Source organism: Schistocerca serialis, chromosome 7, assembly GCF_023864345.2.
Source record: "Schistocerca serialis cubense isolate TAMUIC-IGC-003099 chromosome 7, iqSchSeri2.2, whole genome shotgun sequence".
Taxonomy (NCBI): domain Eukaryota; kingdom Metazoa; phylum Arthropoda; class Insecta; order Orthoptera; family Acrididae; genus Schistocerca; species Schistocerca serialis.
In genome coordinates this window covers 370,744,960-370,765,627 of record NC_064644.1, presented here as the reverse complement: position 1 = coordinate 370,765,627, position 20,668 = coordinate 370,744,960, and the positions used below count along the sequence as shown (strand labels likewise).

Here is a 20,668-nt window from a genome sequence, read left to right as displayed (position 1 = left end):
TTTCCTGTTCCTTCCGCCTCCCTTTCTCCATGCCCATCTCCTCGTCTGCCTTTTGTTTTCATTTACATCTCCCCCTCTCTCAGTCGATGCCCTCTTGCCCCCTCTCCGTTTGTCCATCACCCACCCAACACTCTCTTCGCGTTTCACTCCTATCCCAATAAGACATTGGTGGTTTTTACCCGCACAGTATTTCTTTCCAGATAGTAAGCAGCATGTGTACCAAGTTTGGATGAGGAGCAGCCTTTTACCTGTGACTTTACCAGCGTACGCACATATCACATATATGTCACATATATTTAAGATATTTCACACATATTTGTACTCAGAATTCCCCTGTATCTCTATCGAATTTCTCTCTGCAACTTTGTTTTCACGCAACTCTTTGTTTACGATGTCATCTCCTAAACTATGTGCCGGCACATTCAATGGTATACGTAAATACTGTCTGCAAAATGTGTCGCGAAACACCTAGTAGTAAAGAAGTAATAAATTAAAACATAAATCTCGATGTTGCAGTTTTGCCGTACGAACAGAGGATATGAAGTAAGCGATAAACTTTTTACCGTTCATCATTTTGTGGATGCTGTCAGCGAGAAAAAGTTTCGTGAAGGTCTGATGTTATCTGTAAAATTAGTTGTTAGTCAGTAATGTGCTGTCATTCCCAAATACTAGATAAATGATGATCCGGTATTTGCGCGCCATGAGCTACAGTTCTTTCTCACCCTCACTCCCCGCCCCCCCTCTGACAGGTAGGAGATTCTCAGGCGGACAGCGATTCTTTGCAGACAGTAAGTGATATGAATACTGAATTTGGCTGAAATCGACCCAGTGGTTTAGGAGGACACGTGTGGAACGCACATCCATTTTTATCATACGTATGAATTCGCCTCTGATGGGTACTGCAGTGGTGTCACGGAGTTGTCCGGCCGCGGACCGCGTTGTCGGACACTGGCGCGGAGCGGCGCGGCGCGGCGCGGCGCGGGCCACGGCGCGTCCGCGAGCGAGCGCGCGCTGAAATTTGTGGCGGGGTCGAGTGGGCGCGCGCGCGCCTCGCCTCGCCTCGCCTCGCCTCTGCTCGGCGCCGTGGCCGCGCGTCGCGTGCCCCGACTGTACGGCCTTCAGCATTCCTGCGCGCGCCTGCACCGCCCGCCTGCCGCGGTCGCGCAGGCTAGAGAGCCGCGCCGAGCCAGCCAGCCCGCAGCTGCCGCCGCCGCCGCCGCCGCCGCCGCGGAAAACACCCCGCTCTTGTTTATCTTCTTTCCGGAGCGACTGCCCAGGGGGCTCCGGCCATGCCGCATCGGCCAAAGGTCAAATGAGACTGCCGCATATCGCCGCCCACGCACGGGCGCTGCCCTCGCGAAGAAGACAGCTCCCACAGATGCACAGTGGCCGCTACTGTCGTGTGCTCTCTCTACCGGACAGACTTCTTCCGTTATAGTTTTCCTACAGCACAGCACGCGTACTTGCCCCGCTTGCGTATGCTGCTATGGCAGAGGAATGACGCGTCGCCAACTTTTAGACTTGATTAAAAGACACCGTGCTGTACGCAATGAGCTGCATGTAAAAATATTTATTTGTGACTAGCGAACCCGGCAACGCTCCGCAATTACTACATGTGTGTGGGAATTGCACACACATCCTGAATTCCTTCCTCCCCTCTCTCTGCCCATCTTCTCGCCCTCCCTCTCTTTCCGTACGCCTCCTTCTACTCCATTTCTATGTGCTTAACCCTCTTCCCCATCTGTCTGTCCATTTCCTCCTCCCCTCTCTTTATGTCCATTTCCTTCTGAATGTTCAGTAGAGAATGATGTAGAAATTCGAAGTAAATCCTTCGAGTTCTTTTCGAGATATTTGGTAACAACGTTCCCCCTTTACACATCACACGCATATTTATGTAAGTAGTTGTTGTTGTTGTTGTTGTGGTCTTCAGTCCAGAGACAGGTTTGATGCAGCTCTCCATGCTACTCTATACCGCGGAAGCTGCTTCATATCCCAGTACGTACTGCACCCTACATCCTTCTGAATCTGCTTACTATATTCATCTCTTGATCTCCCTCTACGATTTTTACCCTCCACGCTGCCCTCCAATACTAAATTGGTGATCCCTTGATGCCTCAAAACATGTCCTACTAACCGGTCCCTTCTTTTTGTCTAGTTGTGCCACAAACTCCTCTTCTCCCTAATTCTATTCAATACCTCCTCATTAGTTACGTGATCCACCCACCTAATCTTCAGCACTCTTCTGTAGCACCACATTTCGAAAGCTTCTATTCTCTTCTTATCCAAACTAGTTATCGTCCATGTTTCACTTCCATACATGGCTACACTCCATTCAAACACTTTCAGAAACGACTTCCTGACACTTAAATCTACACTCGATGTTAACAAATTTCTCTTCTTCAGAAACGCTTTCCTTGCCATTGTCAGTCTACATTTTATATCCTCTCTACTTCGACCATCATCAGTTATTTTGCTCCCCAAATAGCAAAACTCCTTATGTAAGTATAAATTACAAAAATATGTAGCCCATGTCCATCCGAATGTTCATTAGAGTATAGTGTAAAAATTAGAAGTAAATCGCTCATGAACTTTTCGAGATTTGTGGTAACAGTGCTCCCTTTTTATATTTTACATATATATGTATATATTACGTATGTTAAAAACTATGTAGCCTAGCTGCCTATGTCCGCCCGAGCTTTAGTTACAGCATCGCGTAAAAATTTGAAGTAAATCGGTCAAGAACATTCCGATATTTTCAGTAACGACGTTTCCCGTTCGTATATTACATATGTATTTATATATTACATATGTAACTGTCAAACAGACTTTTTTTGTTATGAAAATATGTGACAGCAGAACGGTCAAACTGAAGGCAAAATTTTTTATTTTCTTTCCATACCAAAAATACCATTACCATACACCATTCTCAGGTGATGATCTTTCACAACTGATTTTAGCTTCCAACTTTTCCGGTGGATCTTCGAAAAATTTTCTTTCATACTAACCTTGTCCTGACAATAACGAACACAACAACAAAAAATCAACCAAACCGGTCAAGCAGTTCTCAGGTGATGATATTTCGTACAAGCTTGTATTTATACAGGCACCTGATATGGTTTGGTGTAGGAGGTACAGCGAGATGCCCTTGACCGTCCTTTGCTGTCCAGTATGGGATCCTTACAAGATAGGACTGACGGAGGACTACGAAAAAGATCCAAGAACGGCAGCTCGTTTGTATAATCGAGAAATAGGGGAGAGAGTATCGCGGATATGATACGCAACTTGATGTTGCAATCATTAAAACAAAAATGTTTTTCACTGCAGCGAGTTCTTTTCGCGAAATTTCCATCTCTAACGTTCTCCTCCGAATCCAAAACATTTTGTTGACGTCTATGGCGCTGCATTCATGAACTGTGCGGCTGGTCCCGGCGGAGTTCGAGTCCTCCCTCGGGCATGGGTGTGTGTGTTTGTCCTTAGTATAATTTAGCTTAAGTAGTGAGTAAGCTTAGGGCCTGATGACCTTAGCAATTAAGTCCCATAAGATTTCGCACACATTTGAACATTTTTTAAAATATTTTGTTGACACTCATAGACATAGGGAGAAATGATCATCGTAATAAAACGAGAAATCAGAGCTCACACGGAAAGATTTCAGTTTCAGTTTTCCCGTGTGCTGCTAGAGAATGGACCGGCGGAGAAATCATGTAAAAGTGTTCCATGAACTCCCTGCCAGGCACTTGAATGCGAACTGCACAGTAATCATGTATATGTATTAAAAGTTTAATGAAAAATCAAACTACAACTTGCTCGTTACAGGTTTCGGTTGACTAACAAACATCTTCAGGTCGTGTTTCGTAAAGAATCAATGTCTGCGTGCAATGTTGGCCACAGCACTGTCGTTACTACGAATAACTCAGATTATGGTGAGTTACATTTAGTAAAGATGGTGTTATAGTCAATATTGTACTTAGGTACTGCAAACATGACCTGATGAGTAATTAGAGCTCATACACAGGTTTACCGCCAGGCATTCTTCCCACGCACTGCTCGCCAATGGAAGGGAAGGTGGGGTCAGACAGCGATACCAGAAGTACCCTCCGCCACCCACACCGTGCACACAGGTGGCTTTCGATCACAAATGTGGACATACTGAAAACAGTTTTCGATAGTTTTGAGTTTTGCAAGGCCGAGCTGAAAAGAAGAGTCTCTGAATTGTTTATTTCAAATCTCTTGAAGCTTTTTAAACACAACGGACTTTATTAAATTTCCACGTCTTTATTCTTCATACCTACATATCTATTTCTCAACATAGTCACTCTGACGATGAACACATTACTCCCAACGAGAGACCAATTTGTTGACACCATCATTGTAGAATGCTTGACTTTGTTGATGGAGCCACAACTTCACCTCTGCTTGCGCCGCTTCATTACTATCCTGAAACCCGCGACGTAATTCTTTAAGTTTCGGAAACAGATGAAAATCGGGTGGAGCTAAGTCGGGACTGTACGGAGGACGACAGATGACAGTGAAATCCAAGGAGCCCAACTGTTGCAGATCTCGCAGCGCTCGTGCGTGGTCTGGCATCGTCATGGTGAAGGAAAGTGTGCGCCATGTATGGACGAACTCTTCCAATTTGAAACTTGGTTATAGTACTCTGTTTCTCACGTGATACACGCTACAATTCGGAGCACTCTAGCGGCAGCGTGCTGCAAATACGTAGACATGAATAAAGACGTACGCCGGCCGGTGTGGCCGAGCGTTTCTAGGCGCTTCAGTCTGGAACCGCGCGACCGCTACGGTCACAGGTTCGAATCCTGCCTCGGGCATGGATGTGTGTTATGTCCTTAGGTTAGATAGGTTTAAGTGGCTTAAAGTTCTAGGGGACTGATGACCTCAGATGTTAAGTCCGATAGTGCTCAGAGCCAGCCAATAAAGACGTACAATGTTAAAACGTTTGTTTTATTGAAAAAGCTTTAAGAGTTATCGCATTAAAAATTCGGATGCATTACTTTTCAGCGCGCCCTCGTATTTTGTAAAGAATCGTAAGTTTTCTTCCTGCCCCTACAATAAAATTATCTTTAATTTTAGTAGGGTCTCCATCCATCGTCTGAGGTTCGAACTCGTCTCTCTCCGTTGATGCTTTTTGGCGGAAAGCTTTAGTATATGCGAGTTTCATTCACAAACTGTTTCGACGGTCACACCGTTATCGTCGGGTAGAAGATGTCCTTTTTGCATAACTGCCGTTGGTGACACGCAACGGCGATTTCTTTCAGCATTTCGCGAGGCAGCCGGAATGGTTAGGTTGCGTCCTCCATGTGCACGAAGAGCTTATGGTAATTACGCCGTGTCGGTCGAAACGTGCCGTGATTATACATACAAAACTTGTGACTGACGCAGATATTGTACTACTCTCACTAGTAGCGCCTCTTTGACTGCGTGGAACGTGAGACAGACAGCTGTGACGAGCAGCGAGCACACACACACATTCCGACGCCTTCGCCCGCGCCGCGCCGCGATCTGCCGCAGCCACCACACGCGCTCCTCGCTGCCTCCGCCTCGGCGCCCACGGGCCTTTCCCACAGCTGTTAATGGCCCACACGGCTGTTACGGCTCTTTAAACGCATCACGGCCAAAGCGCTACGAGCTAATAGTCCTGAGAGTCTGTGTGTGGGACACATGCGCTTCGTGCTGCTGGCTCGCGCAAATATTCGCACACTCACTTGCGCGCCCACACCGGCCCAGCAAGTGGCGAGGGCAAACGCAGTGACCGTCTAGGGCAGCGTTTCTTGTTCTTTTCGATAAATGAGACCATCGCTTTTTATGTACACTTTTAACGTGGGAGTCCCTTGTTTGTTTCTGTAGTGTGTTTTTAATGCGGCATTACGCAAACGTTTATTTACAACAAAAATTACTCTGTTTTTTTCCTGATTTTCAGTTCTACAAAATTTCATCGAGTTAGGAATAAAAGTGCAGATTTCTACAGGGAGGTTGATAATTGTAGGTACAAAGCAAAGGGGCGAGTAGAGAACAATGAAACAAGCAAATAATCCCAACCAACAATGGTCCGGAAACCAATGGTTTCCCCGATATGACGCATTACGATTAAATACATGAATCTTGTAACAGAGTTACCTACAATACAAATGGTTCTGAGCACTATGCGACTTAACTTCTGAGGTCATCAGTCGCCTAGAACTTAGAACTAATTAAACCAAACTAACCTAAGTCGTTTTTGAAAGTGTTTGTATGGAGTGTAGCCATGTATGGAAGTGAAACATGGACGATAAATAGTTTGGACAAGAAGAGAATAGAAGCTTTCGAAATGTGGTGCTACAGAAAAGTGCTGAAGATTAGATGGGTAGATCACATAACTAATGATGAAGTATTGAATAGAATTGGGGAGAAGAGGAGTTTGTGGCACAACTTGACAAAAAGAAGGGACCGGTTAGTAGGACATGTTCTGAGGCATCAAGGGATCACAAATTTAGCATTGGAGGGCAGCGTGGAGGGTAAAAATCGTAGAGGGAGACCAAGAGATGAATGCACTAAGCAGATTCAGAAGGATGTAGGTTGCAGTAAGTACTGGGAGATGAAGAAGGTTGCACAGGATAGGGTAGCATGGAGAGCTGCATCAAACCAGTCTCAGAACTGAAGACCACAACAACAACAACCTAAGGACATCACACACATCCATGCCCGAGGCAGCATTCGAACCTGCGACCGTAACGGTCGCTCGGCTCCAGACTGTAGCGCCTAGAACCTACAATACAAACTGCAGGTATGAAATTGAGGCCGGCCGGAGTGGCCGTGCGGTTCTAGGCGCTACAGTCTGGAGCCGAGCGACCGCTACGATCGCAGGTTCGAATCCTGCCTCGGGCATGGATGTGTGTGTTGTCCTTAGGTTAGTTAGGTTTAATTAGTTCTAAGTTCTAGGCGACTGATGACCTCAGAAGTTAAGTCGCATAGTGCTCAGAGCCATTTGAACCATTTTTTTTATGAAATTGAGGAGAAAATACATTACAACAAATATTCCACGCAGCCAGCATCCAAAGATGACAAATAGACTGTTGCGTTATAAACACGGTGATGGCAATGGTTTAATACTCAGCTAGCCTGACGGCGTAATTCAGCTAGCTGTTGGCGACAGCACTCCCTCTACTTATTTACGAGCATTCGTGGAGGGAATAAGATCGGAGTTACCTTTGCGAGACTTTTTTTTAATTGGTCGCAATGCTTAATCCCTGAAAACGAGAACGTTAACCACTTTGATTACCTGATCTCGTGGTTTACATTATTAAATTTTTAACAAGAGATTTAAAATGTGCAGCAAATTGGATACTGATTCTGGATTTGCGGCATCGGCTACCTGCATTTCAGCTATAGGATGTCCCTCTGCATAACCCACAGCTTGAAAACATCGGATCCCTATAACAAGCGGTCATCGTTCTCAAACACTCCACTGTTGAGTGAAAGTTATCAAGGACACTGGGTCTTAAAGTCTACGAAACCACAATTATGTTTTTTTCTTTTTTAGCTGTAGTGTTACAGGGTTTGCGACACTGCATCTGGAAAGATTATACGACTAAAAAGAAATCATGACAGAAAGTGACACTTGGTGCCACTTGTTTGAAAACTGGCTTATCATCATGGTCGTGGGTGGGCTTTGACACTATAGTGTAGAAAACACTTTCAGAACAGTGTTGCCCCCGCCTCCCGCCCCGTCCACATTAGTCACAATGACAGCAGAAGTTGTGCAGTTACGTTTGAAGCAGGAGAAAAAACTATATTACGGAAAGTGTCAAGTTTCCTACGGCTGCGTGTGTGGACCACTTCGATGACGAGTTTCACTGCTTATCGAATTCAGGATGCGGTACTTCTTTCTGCTGTCCTGGTAACAGGGCCTACAGTGTCTGCTGTTTGTTACGTATTCTCTATAGATTTTCCTCTTAAAAGCAAAATTACTTTCCGCTGAGCGTAAGGAGAATTTTGCCGGAGTAGTTTTCTGCTGTTTCGCCGAGGTATCTGACCAAAGCAGATTAAAATGCTGAATAAAAAAATAGCCGAATACTCTGTGAAGTACAAGACAACTGAAGACGAACATTTCACACATTTCACAAATGGCGGGGAGCGAGTCGGATTTGGTTTTATGTAAGTAAACTCTCTTACATTGAAAGGGAGCGTTGGAACGCTGTACAAAGGTAGATGATGGCGGTCAATGCGAGATCTGAACCGCGAACATCCTAATGACCAATTCCAGCGCTTGTCTCCTGCAACACCTCACTCGCACGTTACAGAAAGTCACTTACAAACAGTATTTACGAATTGCCTCATTCGCAACGAACTATTAACCTGAGCACTAACGGCTTCCATATCGCTCGTTGGCTGCTTCGGTGTCAACGTACCCTGTAACAACTCAATTGCCATCCACGCGCCACAAAAAGAAGGCAGTATCCATTAGCTTTCGAGGGACGACATTCGCAGCAAAATTTATTATTCAATCAGCAATCGTTAGATGCGCAACCACATACGCGAGCATTAGCCAGAAATACAGGGCGGTCAAGTGCGGAAACGCAATAAAAATTAAAGGAACGCCGCAACGGCAGGTCCTAGCGATAAGCGGCGCTGATTGGCCCATAAAGAAACGATGCACTTCTTTATGGCGGTGCTCCGTTAAACACAGTAATACTGTTTTTTTAATACGTTAAATGATCCAACCGCGACTATAATTACAAATCTGACGATAACTGCTAATAATAGAAATGGTATGCGATTAAGTCTTGCGCAACGGTCGCTTATAAACGGGAGGTCAAAATTAAACATTGGACGCCGGACTGCGCCACCATAATCAGCAGCGGTGGAGTGCTGTTTATTACCAAGTTATTACTGGCCACCAAGGAATAGAACTGATGAATCAATTAGCGGTCACAAATGAGAAATCGATCCCCCGCTTTTCGGTTAGACAGTCCTCCCGATATTATGGCTAAGAATACCTCTGGAAATAATGGCAAGTATAACGAATATGTGACAAAAACTAAAAACATATAAAAATCCGCAGACCACATACTCAGAGAGGGGCTTTCAAACAGTGTGTTGCAGCTTCCTAGAGCGTCGCAGCCTCAGACCAGGGGAATTTGCTTTACTTTCTTTCTGAGTAGAGGGACAACGTGTGCATTAGTAGTGGAATCTATCGGGCCGGCAAGTAATTGTTATTAGTGTGTGGCACCACGGTAAATGACAGTCGAATTGTGCTACGTGACTCATCTGTTTTTATACAGTAACAAACAGTCTAAAGGTTCGTTTTATCGAACGGGGATGGTTTTTTATTGTTATTTGTCTTCTGTGGTTTTTCTCTGTCACCAACGACAAATTTTTATATGTAAGTACAAAACCTGACATTTCAGATGTATCATGCCGTTCTAAAGGCAGGAAAAGAATAAAATGTAGGAACTATGACAACAGGCACTTGAATTCCGGTATTACCTGTACTATTCTTGATAATGAAGAACGATCACAAAGTGTCATTTGTTTCTATGTCCGATCTACTAAAAGAATGCTTCCGAATAAAATGACACTTGGTGACAAATCACGGAAGCTTGGAAAACGAGAATAATTTTCCCATATGTTACAAGAAATTACGGGAAGTCCTACCACCCACTCCTCATCTCCTTCTAGAAGATGTTAAAACGCTGCAAGTGATAAAGAGTGTAGGTCGTGCACACTAAATATCCACCATAGTCTTTTACGTGAACGCCGATATGTGTAGAAATTCTGTGTGTAGCCTACTTGTGGAAGGACTAGGTTCTGCCAACTGAATAATGTGTTCTACTTTAACCACACGCTGTTGATTCTCAAGTTCAGATGAAACATGTCTGCTGGGCACTGAACCACTCTCATACAGTGTCGTGAAAACACGAGTAAGCACTCTCGAACTAGGTACTCTGCTGTTCGGAAATTGTCTCCTGTATTCTCTACAAGCAGCAGCCGAGCCTACATTACGAAACTCTCACACATATATCATATCAGCATACTCGGCATGCGGCACACTTAAGCGGTTCAGTTTAAGTGATCACCAAATCACAATTACAGTTGAAAAGTTCAGATGTGTAAACGCAAACACAACTTAAGAACAATAATGACAAACTGTAAATAAACCCATAGCAAGTGGAATACCAACACGTGAAATGAAATCTCTGTAAACAATAAAAAGTGGGCGCATCTTATACGGAATGTTTGATTCGAATTAGTCTATTCTATAAGTTTCTGAAATATCTGCTATTCCTCCTGAAACACCCCGTATATTTCTATACAGCAACGTCGGACTGGAAACTTATCTGCCTGCGAGTTGCGTCGGGTTCCAAAGTGCAGGGAATGTGCAAACAGCTAAGAAGAAAATGTGCGAAAATCTGTGTGCGTGGGAATCCTGTTCTGACTTGTCCAGCAATTGATGTTTCTTTTGGATTGGGAGCACGATAGTTTGTAGGGTTTTTCTATTTCAGCAACTACTGAGATGATGATGATGATTAGTGTTTTAGGGCGCACAACAGCGAGGTTATCAGCGCCCGTTCCCAAAAGTTCAATTCAGAGAACTACTGAGGAAATGCTGCAGTCGAAGTCGGCTAGTCATAAAGAAAGTATGAAATTGGTTCACGAAATGCTGTGTACGAAGTGATTAGAATATTCTGCGCTCTCATATCATGAATCGCGTAGGGGTTCCATTGCGAAGTTTCGAATTTGTTGTAAGGGTGGAAGAAATTAATCGCCATCTTGTCCGTGTTCCTCGCATAAATGTAACGAGAAGAACACGCGAAAGGAAAACTGCTCGTGGTATCTACTGTGTCCGTTAGACTAGCTTGTAAACCTTCAGGAGTACGCGTAGAAGATGTGCATTGTGCAATGAATACCTGTTTCATTAGTAAAGAATCTCCACTGTTATCGAACGTGATTTAGTGGCTTCATTTTTCTATGCTGAATAATCTTCAGTGTGCTGTTTGATTGTAGGTGTGTTGTGTGTATCTTATTTCATTAACAGACCGTTCTTTTAAGTAATTGTTTAGATTCATGAAGTTTTGTGCTTTTTAGTTGAGATGTGCTATTTGTCTGCACTGTGTATAGTGTATTTACCTATCTACTGGTTTATTATGATGTGTGTTTTTACTTTGTGATGTATTATTGTCTGCGCCATGTCATACATTATCCAGATGGTATACGAGAAAAAATATTAATCAGATAGGAAAATACACTGTATGCACTACAAACAGATAGCACATCTGAAATGAAAAGAACAAAACATCATGAATCTACAGACTATGAATGATTCTTCTTTATCCGAACTGAGCCGAATGGACGCAAGAGTCGGACGGAGAGAGTAGCTATTTTTTTCAAAAAGCGTCGCAGATTTGTTTGTCGTGAAACTGGTAGTGAACCAACTTAAGTGGTTTTCGAAGCCTCGTTTGTTTCAATCACTCCACCGACAAATAATGTAATAAAAACAATATCAACAACGAAAGCACGAAATCATGGTTAACATTGCTGTCACTCTGGAATGCATGCTCTAGTCGGAAGCATTTCATTATTACCCATTCTTACACCAATACGGTGAGAAAAATCAAAAAGCAACTATACAATGAAAAATATTAGAGACAGATATAGATTACAAGCTGGCTAAGCGTGTGCGTTACTTTCTAATAAAAATCCCCAAAAAATTACTGCTAAGAACATCAAGATGAAGATACTCTATTGAAGAGAATGACTGCACACGAAATATAAATTAAAAAAAAAAAACACGTAGCTTACATAAAACCTGCTGCATGGAAATGAAAATCAGCATAACATTCGATCATTTTGCTGTGATGTACCCTTTAGTCCCGAAGCAGTTGAAGCATTAAAAAAATAATATTTTGAAATTAAATAAAAAGATGATTTAATTGGGATAATTACGTTTTCGTATTGTAAAAAAAATACATCTTAGACTACACTCCCACTCTTTAAATTTTGAAATCGCATTAACATGTGAGCACGCGAATACAGGAAAGAATACCCAAAGTGCACGGAGGAAACGGATGGTATCAAATGCAAGCAAAAAGCCTGAAACGGATCCACTTGTACTGTGATAGTAACAGCTCTTGCAGTCTTCATTCCGGTAACGCGCCTGTTCTATTGACAAGATATCAAGAGGCTTTTTACTGCAGCATCGGCCTCACCGAAGGCCTGGCCGCCGGGCGCAAGGGAGTTCCCGCGCAACGCACGTGACACGCGTGTTGCCTACTTGCCGCTACCGAAGGAGCTTTCCGAGATGACAAGAAGCGTGAAAAAAATTTCATTGATCAACGCTTGCAGCCCATGTTCGACGACACGCTCAGTGATATACTGCGTATACATGTCGCCACTAATCACTATTCCACATACGCTTACTAAGACTTATTTTTGCTGCACTCGATTACGAAGTAAAGTTATGTGCATCCGCGCAAAATGTGCTTAATGTAACAGCATCTTCACAGACTTGCGAAAGCAGAATTATTTATAACGTATAAATTGAAGTCTATTCTTAATTTATAACCGACTGCAAGATATTTCTAGATTCCTTGCACGAAACTGGAAAATGAATTTTATAAACTTACACATAAGAGCAAAATATTTGTTTTCTCTTTCTACCAATTTACAGTTTTTAACACTTTCATAACAGTCAGTCTCCCTAAAGTCAAACTTGCGAAGACCCGCAATGCTCTAATTCGAATACAACTCGTATTCCTATTAATCTCCCCTGATATGTTCGCTACATATTATAGCAATATTTCATCAAACGTCGTTCAAACTATTTACGAGTAATATCTCTTGTAGGCGAACCAAAATTACGCGAAGTCCTGCAAATGAACCTAAGATTTTCTTTTGCTTTGTACATAAAAGACCCTACGTGATTTTCATTCTTTATCCCCAAACATTGTTATTGTCTCTTGCTTTTATGATAGAATGCAGTTTGGAGTAATCCTATCTTCGAACGCCAAAATTATACATATAATAGCTCTCGTAACTTCACATTTCTCTATGTTTCTGACCAGTTGTTAACAGCTCCACATGGCTAGGAACTTCACACCGTATGGAAATTGGATTTCGATTTTTAGTTGATGACTTTATCTTCAGATAACAGTAACATTTTTGAAATATCTGAAGTCTTATATATTATTATGCGCCAGATAGTGACTTCACAATATCAGCAGTTGCAGATCTAACATAGTGGCGCTGCTGGACGTACTTGCGTGTCTGCCATTTTACTTATTCTCTCACTATCCTTGCGTAACTAGAACTGATAAAGACTCTGATAAAAGAAAAATCGTGATGAAGGAAACTAAACTGTTGCACCAGCATAAAATTTACCAGTTCACTTTACGGAAACGCGAGTAATAAGCCTACAACTCTGTACTCTTCTGCATCACTACATTTCAAAAGCTTCTATTCTCTTCTTACCTTAACTTTTGCGCTCCACCTCCACACAAGACTACAAAGACGCTACTGACAAATTATCCATTCCGTTCAACTGCTCTTCCAAGTCCCGTACTGTTTCTAATATATCCACAATGTCATCAGCAAACACCAGTGCTTTTATTACTTCTCCTTGAACTTTAATTCTGTTTCCAAATGTCTCCTTGGTTTCCCTCGCTGCTTTCTCAATGAACAAATTTAATAACACAGGGTAGAGGCTTCAAATCCTAAAGCATACCATTCTGGAACTGCTGCAGCTCTTTCATATCCTTTGACCCTTATAACTGCAATGTAGTTTCTGCACAAGTTCGGAATTACCTTTCACTCTCTTTATTTTATATCTGCTACCTTCAGAATTTTAAAGAGTGTAGTCTAGTCAACACTGCCAAAGGCTCACTCTAAATCTGCAAACGCTGTAAAAGTACTGGCTGATTTTTGCAGAGAAGAGAACAGTGACCAGCCACTTTTAATAACATTAATTATTCACATAAATAGTGCCGTTACCGGTTTCGGACCGACAGGTTCAACAGATTTATTGCTGTTTACGTTAGTTTTCACTTTTTATTCCTCTTTACGGTGAAAATTTCTCGGGGTGCCCTACCACCAAAACATGATGTGAGAAACGTCCTGTTTGACTGTAAATGTACCTAATAACAATTCAAAACAATGTAAATCAATCATTAAAGCGAAACTGTTTTAGTTTTACATTACGGAAGTCTAAAATTCCGCGCAATTACATTGCAATGCTCGCTGCTCGTATTTATGCAGTAGATTCATTAATCCGCTTGAAGAGATTGAAATATATGTATACAAAAGTAAATCACCAAAAGAACCCTCAATGAACAGACTGAGTTAGCCAATGCAACGTCTTTTCAAATTTCATTCACCTGTTTTCCTTTTTGAAACATATATTAAGCACTTATTCCTTCGACAGTAACAACACGCAGACACTACCCCAACATGAAACAGTACATAAAATATAACAGCTTGCTTAGTAGTGCATTATTAGAACAGTCTAACTGATTTAAACCTGCAACTAGCAATGGCATTTTAATATAATGTCCGTTGTCGTAATATTTACTTATGTACTACTGTCTCTCATCATTTACTTTCTTTCCAGTGTACACCGTAATATTTACGTAATGCCATTTCAGTAACATTTTTTAAAAACTAGCTTCTTTCTTTGTTTATCTTAATTATAATAAATGACCACTCACTGAATACAAATTGCATGAAATGAAACTTTTATACTCGGTTAACTTCTAGTATCACATCAATGTACCTATTGAAATATCTCTGAGAAATTCTATAGCACTGTTAAACTTGTGATATCGCCATCTTTGTAAGCATATTCCCATGTTAAGAAAATTTTGGCGTGTGTGAGTGGTGCTTTACAACATATGCGTTCATACGGTCTTTGCTACTGCATGAACACAAGCAATCTGCATCGCCATGTAATGACGCGGGATGTTCCACGCAAGTAACGTAAAACTAAAACAGTTTCTAATGATTTATTTACATTGTTTTCAATCGTTATTAGGTACAATTACGTTCTAATGTCTTCGTTGTATGGCATCAAAACCCTCAGAAATTTTCAAAAATGGTTCAAATGGCTCTGAGCACTATGGGACTTAACAGCTGTGGTCATCAGTCCCCTAGAACTTAGAACTACTTAAACCTAACTAACCTAATGACATCACACACATCCATGCCCGAGGCAGGATTCGAACCTGCGACCGTAGCAGCCGCGCGGTTCCGGACTGCGTGCCTAGAACCGCGAGACCACCGCGGCCGGCAGAAATTTTCACCACAAGGGGGGAATAGAAAGTGAAAACTGGCTCAAATGGCTCTGAGCACTATGGGACTTAACATCTGTGGTCATCAGTCCCCTAGAACTTAGAACTACTTAAACCTAACTAACCTAATGACATCACACACATCCATGCCCGAGGCAGGATTCGAACCTGCGACCGTAGCAGTCGCGCGGTTCCGGACTGCGCGCCTAGAACCGCTAGACCACAGCGGCTGGCAAAGTGAAAACTAATGTAAACAACAAGAAATATGTATCTTAACGAGGAAAGACGCCTGATGATGAACCTGTCGCTTTGAAACCGGTGTATGTGAATAAATAGCATTATTACAAGTGGCTGGTTGCTGTTTTCTCCTTTCCAAGATTCAACCAGTATTTTGTACACAGTCACGATTTCAAAATGCCAGTTTCCAACAAAATACCTATAGGTTTGCCTTTCTTCAGGCCGTTTTTTAAGATAAGTCGTAGGGTCGACACTGCCTCGCGCGCTCCTCCTGCATCTCTCCGGATCCCAAACTGATTTTCCCCAAGGTCGGTCTCTATCAGTTTTTCCGCTCTTGCCATTGTTTCGTGTACGATCGACATCCCCTGTTATAGTAGTATTTGGTACTGTAACGAGGTAGGCAGAGTCAGCGGTCGAAGTACGAGGCGGGCTCGACGGCACCTCGGGAGAGCAGGCAGGAGCGGGATGTGGAGGCGGCGCGGACAGCGGAGCTCGGGCGCTCGCCTGATTGCAGTCGGATTTACGGCCGGAAGCGGGCGCAGCGCGGGGCGCGTGGCCGTGGGAAAGCGCTTTCCCCCCCTGCTCCCCTTTCTGGGTCGCCTCGCCGCTGCTGCTTCCTGCGCCCATCTGTCTGCCGGGCGGGCGGTGATGCAGGCGGCGGCGACTCGCGTCTGCTGCTCGTCTTGCTCCAGCTGACTCGGGACTTCCGCTGCGGGCGCATCTAGCTGCATTCTCGCTTACGACCAGCGCACCGGGATCCTCCCTATCCGACCTTACCAATTGCTCTAATCATGTGATCAAATATATCCAGACAGCCCTACGTAATGTGGAACTGACCACTAGATGTCACGAGAGGTGGGCTCCCAGTATAAAAGGAAGGGGGTGGGGAATAGCAAAATGGGTCGGTCAGGAGAGCTCGATTTCGAATGTGGGCTGGTCATTGGACATCACCAGAGTATCATCAGTGACATTTCAACCCTTCTAAAGCTGCCCATGTCGACTGGTGGTGCTGTGGTTGTGAAACACAGAAACACGAAGGAACAACCGTAACTAAATCAACGCCAGGCAGACCACACGTACTGACGCACAGGGATTGTCGAGCGCTGCGGAGTGCGGTTGTAAGAAATCCCACGAAATCAGCGGGAGGAGTCACTCGTATGAGTTCCAAAGTGCTACTAGCAGTCCAGCTAGCACAATTACTGTGCGTATGGAATTAAAAGGAAAGGAGTGCAATGGTCGTGCAACTCTGCATTAGCGAAACATTACAGAAATGTCTCACTAACGCAGAGCTGCAAGCTACAAAGGACGCTTGAGCTGATGCAAAGGACGACGGAACTGGACAGTGGATGACGGGAAACTAGCAGAGGAGACAATGGTAGTCCGAGAGAAAGAGAGGGAATAAAAAGTGAAACATAGTTGACAGTACTAGAACAGTACTAGGAAAAGAGGAAAGGGGGGTGGAGCAATAAAGAGAAAGAGAAAGTGGAAATGGGTGAGAGCTAGTGATAATGAAAGACATAGTATATGACAATGACAACGAGAAAGAGAGAGACAGTAACTGTGATAAAAGACAGCAGCAGCATTAGGAAGGAAGGAATAAGGTATCAACAGTAAGAGAGAGCAAGAGGGGGACGGTGACAGTAACAGGAGACTATAGTAGTAGGATAGAACGAAGGGGACTGTAGCTGTGACAATTACAGACACAGAGGGTTAATGGCAGTGAATTCGGCTAAATAAGTAGTGAGAAAAGTCAAATAGGAGTGGATGGGTATGAGCGACTTAGAGCGATGGACTAGGGTATGTGAATGAATTACAGTTTGGGGAGCTTGTGGCAGTTTGAGGTTAGCTGAGCCGGCCGCGGTGGCCGAGCGGTTCTAGGCGCTTCAGTCCGGAGCAGCGCGACTGCTGCGGTCGCAGGTTCGAATTCTGCCTCAGGCATGGATGTGTGTGATGTCCTTAGGTTAGTTAGGTTTAAGTAGTTCTAAGTTCTAGGGGACTGATGACCTCAGATGTTAAGTCCCATAGTGCTCAGAGCCATTTGAACCATTTTAGATTAGCTGCACGTTATAAAAAGGCACGAATATATTCGCATGACAAAATATTTGGGAAAATTTTTAAAGGAGCTGAGGAAGGTAGAATGAGGCAGCGTTTACACTCAGAGACTTTTAAACAATCAATAACAGTTTCGCATTTTTTGTGCTCACCTAGGGGCATTTTCCCGCTGGTAATTTTTGAATCAGTTGTTAGCAGATACTCTGATTAGATATACGTTTAAATATTGGCACTGAGCGTCGTTTACATAGTTCACACTTTTTGGTGAGTGAAACTTCTAAGAAAACTTTTTAATTTGTTGTGGCCCGATGTTGTATGATAAACGCACCCCACTCTTTATGTTTCTGTAATCTGAATTGCAGATATCTGATTGTGGCAGTAGCCGAAACGGCGCAATAAATAAGGAAATTCATTTAACGATCTACATAGGTCTTTTTTTTTAGTATATATTGGGTATCTGCAGCTTAAGTAAGCACACGCACGTTCTAATGATCGCGCGAAGCGGAACGGAGGGTTGAAGTAGTCGCTACTCACCTCGAGGACGTCTTGCGCCGTCTGCAAGTAGTCCCGTAGCATCGCCTCCTGGATAGCTCGCCACTCGAGGCGGGGGTCCTCCAGTTGCGTGCATTCTGTAACCACGGATACAAATTATAGCGGGCAAGTGCTCAGGAACAGAAACAAGCAGATAGCGGTGCAATTGAATCAGCGAATTGCGTCTTAGGTAAAGTATCTCTTGAGGTCCACTGTGATACGATGTTACCTAGTACACTATCGATGTATTCTGTATTCTCTGGAAAGAATTGACAAACGTGTAGTGAGAGGTGTGTACACTAAATTACAAGTATATAATAATAACAATAATAATAACATATTATAATAATTTCGCACCACTTTTCTCCCCAAGGAAAAGTGACCTACAGTTTAACGTGGAATCTGAACCACACGTCGTTTCTGACATATCTCCACATCACTGAGAGGTGAATGCTAAGTTAAAAAGTAGAGTGAAAATTCCGAGTCCCGGGTGAGATTCGATCCCGCGATCTTTCACCATCAAGGCACGCACATCACCGCTACACCTCAATGCCCGACACTGCTAGCGAACAAAACTGTATGATAGTTACTTTTCGCAGAAAAATAATGACAAATAATACCATTATACGGGTTAATGCAGATTACAGTCTACACAAATAACCGAAAAGAACTCGGATAATCCAAAATACACATGTTTTTTTACCGGTGACTGTCATCTGCTTTATTTTTCACAACATGTCGTCTGGACTATTTGGTCTTATGTTGTCAGAAGTTAGCGTAGAAAGCCGAGAGGCCGCTCAAGTGAAATATAAAATAAATATTGTGGACCATCAGTACTGTATTATTCAGTTTTAACTTATTTACAAAATTACAACACAACGCATTGTATTTCGTGTCACTTTCTCTCAGTTCGATTTTGGAAAATAATCGTCCTTTTAGTTCTGTTTCAGTTTTTCATTTACTTTTTCCCCGACGACGATTCTCGTTTTGCGCAGAGTAAAAACATTGCCTATAGTCAAACGAATTTTGTCCCGCATAATCCACTAACTAATCAACGCACTCCAGTACCTCGGTGTGCATGATAACGGTTTCCTCACTCGCCTAGTTTTCGTTCTTGCTCTACCGAACGCACTTTATTCACTGTATCCGCGTCAATTAGCTGCTCAAATCTCCGCTCGTATTTAACCACTCAAGGATGTTTTCGTTACCAACCTCTTCAAAATCATAGATTTTTATTCTGAACAAAAATAATCGTGGTATAAAGAGCAATCAAAAAGTTTCGTTATGAGGGCGTTGCTGTAGCGTATATGCACCGTAGCGCAACTTCGATGCGGGTATATAAGCACCGACACGTAGGCAAGGGATTAGTGTGGGATTCGTGTCTTTCCGACGTGCGTGTGGTAAATGCGGAAAGGTGATCTATGGTGACGTTAATACCAAAGATGTCCAAACAGGGCCAACGTGCTGTTACTCTTTTCTTGGCAAATACTGGTAGACATCCTAGGGAAAATGTATATGTGGCAACACGTGTGTCGAAAGACATCGTTGTGGAACGGTACGCCAAGTTCCATGCTGGTCGCTATTCGACACAAAACGCCGGTCAATGTAGAAGGCCAGTCTCAACCAATATCAGAAGTTACGCCAACTCATGTGGGAGACACTCGTTCACCCGTCCTACAGTCTTGATATCTTCCCATGCGATGGTCACGCCTTCGGTCCCTTAAAAAAATCCTTGAAGGATCGAAGATTCCTGTCGGACGACAATGTGCAGTAAGCAGTTACGGACTACTTCACGCAGCAGGGTGCCGTGTTTTACCAAAGGGGTATGTTCAAACTGCTGCATCGGTGGGATGATTGCCTCGGTGTTCACGGCGACATTGCCTGGCCAAAAACATTCTGATCGCCACTTATAATAACACTTCAGGCTTAGGTCATTTTCTAAATCGCCGAGCTGTGCACGGACATTTCTCAAGCCGGATAATAGCATTTGGATAACAGGGACATTGCTGATTATCACACCTCCCTAATAGAGTGGCTGTAATGCGGCAAAGATCCTCATATACGGTGCGGCAAATGTTAAATTCGGTTTTTATGCGTGAACATGCTGAATTCTACAGGTGCAAATAGTGGCGCGGATGTTCGCTTACATGAACCATGCGCACAGGATCTTCGCCATGTTCGTTCAGGGCAATGGTCTCGGAAATAGGGTTTCAAGAAGGTGGGTGAAAAGTAGTTTATAGAAGTGGCTGATACGAGTTTATCTGTTTTTGGGGGTCCATGCCGGTATTCCAATCGATTATCAACCTTTGGTTTCAAACGCAGGAAGCTGTTAATTAGGAAATAATGCGATTAGAAAACACATTGAGTAACGTCATGATGCATCGGTTTCCTCTACTTGACTACTACAGGAGACAGAGAATTTGAAGATTTTTGCAACCATCCTGCAACAGGAGGACGGTGAGAGATACGGACCCACTGGTGAGCATCCACCATCCGGCATCCCTTTTTTCGGTGCGCTGTCGCAGACAAGTGTGGGCCCTTCTAACGCTACATCAGACGCGCCGCCGTCGGGT

General features: G+C 43.4%; 1 protein-coding gene across 1 annotated transcript in view; it reads right to left on the bottom strand.

Moving 5' to 3' along the window:
- LOC126412218 (protein kibra) overlaps positions 1-20,668 on the bottom strand; it is a 205,144-nt gene that overhangs the window by 53,074 nt on the left and 131,402 nt on the right. Inside the window, exon 3 of the mRNA XM_050081703.1 lies at positions 18,099-18,193. Within this exon, the coding sequence (XP_049937660.1) occupies positions 18,099-18,193 (95 nt within the window). The remainder of the gene's footprint in view (positions 1-18,098; positions 18,194-20,668) is intronic.